Here is a 6,474-nt window from a genome sequence, read left to right on the forward strand (position 1 = left end):
TTAACAATTATGGCCGGATGTTGTATTTTTTATTTTTTTGAGAGATGTAGTGATGTCCAAATGCAGCCTGCACCACTTTCGCCAACATAGCAACATGTCGTATATAAACGAATGAGAAAAACCGGTATTTTTCATTCATTCATTTCAGTTTTCCACTTCTCTTCAGTACTTTGAGTTGTCTTGTCTGTGGTTCAGTGGTTGTCAAATGCTCGATTACATTATTTATTTACAAAATTCGGCTTTATTCTTCTTAAAAAATAGACTTCTAACGAATACTAAAAGTTTTTGCAGAAAATTTAAGCTACGTATAACTAATGGCATCGCTGCTTTTACTTAGGTCTATGTTGTATGCCAACGCTTTACACAAATCCAAGAAAAAGAAACAAAAAAAGCGTAAGAAATCTAAATCGTAAGTATTCAAACTAGACTACTGCCTACTCTGCCTACCTTAGTTTTGAGTGTTTCAAATAATAATTCTTCTGCACGGAAAAATATTTCAGGTATAATAGTATAGCAAGCTTTAAAATAGCTCCAGGCATGTGCAGAATATGTGCTTCAGAAAATGGGGATGTTCCCATTTTCAACAACTTTGTACAACCCAATATTGCGGAAGAAATAAAACATTTTTCCGGTGTTACGGTAAGATTTTAGAATTTGTATTAAAAAAAATTTACATGCTCTGATATTCCTGTAATATAATATATAAATTTGTTTTATTTAATTATTAATAATTGTTTCCAGATCAGCAAGACTGATACCATGACACAGATGTGTCAAAACTGCCTTGATCTACTCAATGGGTGTATCATGTTCAGGGATATGTGCCAAAAGAATAACAAAAGATTTCAAGAGTTAGAAGAGTTATCTGTGAAAGAAGGTGAATTAATAGTTTGAAACAATATACTGCTCTATTCGTTTGCTGACTATACTATAACATTAAAAAAAAACTTACCCTTCACTACTTTAATCCTTTAAAGTTCCATAAAAGTCTAGGATACATTATGAAGGATAGGGTTAAATTACATCATATTTATTCTTTGCAGTGTGGAATAAGAAGTAGCTATAGTGTTAGAGATGGAAAATATAATTGTTATTTCCCTTTGTCATTTGATATCATCTAGTTTTTACCGTAGAAGCTGTTCTAACTGGTGGCCCAGTTAGAACAGCTTCAGCTTCTTCAGCTGTATTTGTATAGTTTGATACATACATAACCATATATTAATATACTTATTTTACAGAATATATAAAATGTGAAAGTAACGATCAAAATGATGATGATCAAGAGCCTAATGACCTGCCAGACGAACACAATGAAGACAGTAATGATTCTTACAACATGCCCTCGCCTACTTTTTCTGATGATGCAGCTATTTGGGGTTGTAATACATGTGGAAAAGACTTCTTTGATATGGTGAGTACCAATGGAGAGTATGTGTAATGCAGTGAAACCTAATTATAGTGTATTTTTGCAAAATTTTAACTTTAGCAAAATGAAACAAGAGTTGCATTTTTTTTCTTCCATTGATTTTTGGAGAAAGCCTCAAATTCAGACTTTTTATGATGCCAAGTGCTATGTCAAATATAACACTTCTATGGGATATGTATGCATCATCACTACTAAATAAGTACAAACATAACGTAACATTCTTCAGGAGTCTATTTACTAAGATAGTATGTTTAAATTTCTTTGTTCAGTTAGTTTAGTGGGGTTAAAAATATAAGATACTGTGGCATACCGATACAATAGTATTTCTCACAAAACATAATGGTGTAATTCCTTTCTAGGATTCCTATAGTGACCATCTATCGCGTTGTCCTGGAGACAGTGCGCCTAAACCACCAGAAGAACTAACAAAGAGAAAATTTCTTTGTGATATATGTGGTAAAACATGCTCATCCAATGCTAGTCTGCTAGTGCATATGTAAGTAATCCTTATGTAAATTTAAATAGAACATATTTTAATAGGATCAAACCTGATAGAAAGTAAGATAAACCAAGAAGAAGTACCTACAGGTGCCCATACAGGGTGTCACTTTATAACTTGTTTGTGGCAAACCTAGCTATGCTATTCGAAGTGAATACTCTTTACTGTCTATGGCGCCCTCTGGCGCCTGAGGGCGCCATGGCACACAGTTGGAGTACCTATGACCTATAATGTATAGAGTCACAGTGCCAAATGTGTACTGCCAGCAATTGCATCATGTTTAGTTTCACTAACAGCATGCTGGCAACCAATACCTGACCTGATTGTTACTAAAACAAATTGCACTGTTTATTACTGTCCTATTTTTAGACAGATTAATATTGTTAGTATAATATTTTGAATTTCATTTATTTTTTATACAATCTTTCTTTATATCCAATGATTTGTTCTTGTTAATAATGATAACATTTTTAACAAGAACAAATTGAATTGTATACAACAATGTTAATAATTATGTTGTGTTGTGTGTATGGTATGTTAATAATGATAACATTGTTATTAAGAAAAAATTGAATTGTATTCGATAAATATAAGTAAATAAATGCAGGTTAAAGGTTTTATTGAATAAAAAATAACTATTTATACCTACTATGTGTTACAATTAGGTCTGTTACAAACAATTAAGATAGGTACATGTCTGTTTCAGGGGTATCCATGAAAACATATTTCCTTTCAAATGCGACGTGTGTCCATACCAAGGCCGCACCATGGACCTGCTGAAGGTGCACAAGAGATCTCACATGGCCGACAAGCCGTTCAAATGTACGCAGTGCCCCAAGGCCACCACCACGTCCAGTAATCTCGCAAAGCACATGCGCCATGTGCATAGCACGCAGAGACCTTTCAAGGTATCTACATACACACACCCATACATACATTACAGACATCCAATGTAAAATAGTTATACTAAGCGTAGTTAACTTTATTTTGGTGGGCGGAATGTTCACTTTTGTCAAGTTAATATGTTGGCAACTGTAAATTTGCAAATGGCAAGGAATTTTAGCAAATGATTGCAAATTGCGTTAACAATGCCGCAAAAATAGATATCATACACTAAAGAAAAAGTGACCAAATCCACTGGTGGCCAAGGCGGGAATCGAACTCGCGTCTTCTGCTTCGGCGAACGTCCTGACCACTACACCACCTGGCCACAGCGGCCGTCCCAAATTCACTGGTATATACTATCTTCGAAAGGCTAGGTGCCTTTGACCAACTCTAAGGGCAAGCAATGTGAGCTTGCACCTCCAATACGAATCCTTTACTGGTTTACAGTATAGCGAGAGATTGTGCTGCCATCTTTGATAGATGACTAGGAAAAAATATGTCATAAAATAATTTCATTTGTTGTTGACGAAAATAGTTATTTGACTCCAATCAACTCAAAAAAGGTTGAGAATGGATAACCTAGAGGTTATGCTTATGGACTTATCGAGTTCACTGCATAAAAAGGTCCAAAACCCTCGATACGCCATGTACAAAGAGTTTTCACTGACTCTTTCTTTTCGCTAAAATAAGTGTGTCTTCTGTCTTGGTGTGGCAACGGCAACACAATATATTATTTTAACTAACATATCTTACTGCGTGCCTAAACATTTTTTATCCACAAATTAAGTCAGGATTTCTGAAATAAGTTCAGACACAGGGTTCAGGCTAAATGAAAAAGCATCCAACCAGCATTTTTTACGAAATTATTGCCACTATAGCCTTGCTACAGGTTTAAAAAAATCATACCAAGTTCCGTTTCAGTGTACATACTGCGACAAGGCATTCTCGTACCAACACGACATGAAGCGACACATCAAGGACATCCACCTGAGGCAGGGCACTGTCGAGTGCGACGTCTGCTACAAGAAATTCAACACTAAGTAAGTTCTACTTTCCCACCCTACATTTTAGGGACCTAATCCCAAAAATTGGCGCAGATAATAGTTGCCACGAAAGCGCCTGCCATGTCACCTTCCAGCCTATAAAGGAAAATCTAGGTTCTAATAGAAACATTAGTAACTAAGCAATGTTTCCAATAAAACCTGTTTTTATAGCGATATATTTTCTTTCACCGAAAAGTAACCAAAGAAGAATGTCAAATGATATTTCGTACATAAATTCTAATAAAGTCATTGTTATTTTTTTTTTTTTTTGAGAATTCATTTGCGTCTTAGGGGTCTCCTTTACATCTATCGTAACGTTACGTTTCACTGTCAATGAGTAAGTCTCGGTAGCTCAGTCGGTATAGCGGCGGGCGGGTATCCCGGAGTAGCGAATTCGTTTCTCACCCGAGGCAGAGAGTTTTTCAACTTTTCCTTTATTTCTAAGCATTGTGGCAATGACGTTTCTGCTTGGTACAGTAGCGGACGCCGGTTTTACTTTTTAAATTTTCATTTTTTCTGTTAACGACAACCAACGTGGCAATCATACCTACTCGTAGTTTCATTCAGCCAATAATAATAAAAATGTTTTAGTGAAGAATCCTATTATATAACATTTTATTTATATAATAAGAAATAATTGGCGGGATCTTGCTCAGCTCAGGGAGGATTGGAAAGCGAGAGGGGTGGCCTTTGCCCAGCAGTGGGACACACAAATAGGCGAATAAAAAATAAAAACAACAAATAAATATTTGATTTATATCTTGTAATAATAGTTTCTGGATGCAATAAACGTGTGATTTTGGACACCCAAACTCTTTGGTGTGGACATATAGATTACGGGCAGAAAATAATAATTGGAAAAGTAAAAAGCACTAGTTCGTAAAAAACAACTTTGTAAATGCTAAATAGCTGCGTAAAGTATAAGCAACTGTATTAAAAAAATTGCGATATCCCGACAGTACTTTACAGGAATATACCTCCACTATTTTACATACTAGGTGTTTTCTTTGAACAACATGAAACGAGCTTTATCTAAAGAAGAGGCGACGTTGAATTTGAATACTTATTCTCTATTTTAAAGTTGCGTACCTACCTAGAACACCTTTCCTTGTACAGTAGACATCATAGATATGTTTACACTTTAAAATGGGAAAAATGCAATGATATCTTTGACGTCGACCGTACCGTATCATATCTAATATTAAGTCCGCTTGAGAGAGTGCAATATAGTAGTTAATTAGTTATCAAGTCGTCTGTTGTTATTAAGTATCGCAATAAAAAGTTACCTCTGAATAAATTATAAGGTTAAAATTTATTGTTAATTATATGAGCTGATAAAATAAATGAAGGGGCGTTACAAACAGTAGGCAAATAATAATAATAATAAATTTATTTCATTCAATCTAAAATAATACAATAATACAAGGGGTTGAGACCTTCTAGTAGAAGCAAGCAAATAAATGCAAGAAACGAACCTTTTAAAATATAAATAGAATTTTATAAAAAAACGACTTGATTCTTAGGGCCTGTTTCATATGTCCAAGTAAAGTCCTGAATAAGCTACTTGCAACTTATCTGACGAATAAAGTTATCGCACATTTTCACAATCTTCAAATTACACTATATTAGCCATATTGTTTTATTAAGCCGTTACGTTGTTAAGCTAATAGTATTATACTATATAAAGTACAGAATAAAAAATGCTAACAATACGTGGCTACGTGGCAAATGAAGCATATGGGCCCTGAGAAGGGAAAGCCACATAATATAATTTACGCCGTGGGGTCGATATTAATTTAATTGCTTAATCATTTTTTATCATTGCAGGAAAATACTACAAGGTCACCGATGGAAAATTCACAAAATCAAAGGGGAACGGCAAGGACGCCTACCGTCGTACTTGCAATATCGAATGGAGGAACAAGACCACCACGAGCAAATCGCCATAGGACATATTGAGCAGCCCTACTGATATTCATAAAACATCTACTAGCCGGGATATTCAATACCTAATAAGGACAGTATGTACTAGTAGTAGGTACCTACAATAGCAAAGAAAATTTTAAATAGAGGCGGATGGTCGAATAAAACTTTGTAGCCACAGTCAATTTACTGCCATGTTACATATCAAAAAATGGCGCCATCTAATAGATCAAAGGCCAAAGCTATGGCAACATCGTTTCGAGCGATGGCGTCGTAGCCTTTAGGTTGTGCCCGATAAGATGGCGCCACTTTTTGATATTTAACACATATCAGTGAAATAATAAGGATCAAAGTCAAATGGCATTGTAAAAGTTTTAATCATGTGTTGAAAGATAGCAGTAAATTTACGTGGCTACAAAGTTTTCAATGACAATACACCTCTATTTCAAACTCTCTTTGATAATAGGTAGTATTAGTGCAATATATGGTCTGCCGCCAGAGAGCAGCACTATCACATATCGTAACCTATAGAGTAACTTATACATACTATGCCTTAAACAAAGTTTTCACTATGACATTTATGCATCAGGGCGGTTTGTTTACAGAAGCCTACCGCGAAACACGAAAATCGTAATTTCGTTATCTGCCTCTTTATCGCTCGAATATGCAAGAGACATATCATTATATATATCAACATG

General features: G+C 35.1%; 1 protein-coding gene across 1 annotated transcript; it reads left to right on the plus strand.

Annotated features, from left to right (window-relative positions):
- Positions 1–6,271, plus strand: LOC133522013 (zinc finger protein 62 homolog). The gene is made up of 8 exons (XM_061857185.1): positions 1–409; positions 501–639; positions 742–877; positions 1,239–1,411; positions 1,786–1,922; positions 2,632–2,833; positions 3,732–3,850; positions 5,681–6,271. The coding sequence occupies exons 1-8, from the start codon at positions 315–317 to the stop codon at positions 5,823–5,825; spliced, it is 1,146 nt and encodes a 381-aa protein (XP_061713169.1). The 5' UTR covers positions 1–314; the 3' UTR covers positions 5,826–6,271.
- Positions 6,272–6,474: the final 203 nt, after the last annotated feature.

The sequence above is a fragment of the Cydia pomonella genome, chromosome 10, assembly GCF_033807575.1.
Source record: "Cydia pomonella isolate Wapato2018A chromosome 10, ilCydPomo1, whole genome shotgun sequence".
Classification (NCBI taxonomy): Eukaryota; Metazoa; Arthropoda; class Insecta; order Lepidoptera; family Tortricidae; genus Cydia; species Cydia pomonella.

Coding starts and splice junctions, on each gene's coding strand:
- LOC133522013 (XM_061857185.1), top strand. CDS start 315: ATGGCATCGCTGCTTTTACTTAGGTCTATGTTGTATGCCAACGCTTTA. Junction 640..741: donor AACATTTTTCCGGTGTTACG/GTAAGATTTTAG, acceptor AATTGTTTCCAG/ATCAGCAAGACTGATACCAT. Junction 878..1,238: donor AGAGTTATCTGTGAAAGAAG/GTGAATTAATAG, acceptor CTTATTTTACAG/AATATATAAAATGTGAAAGT.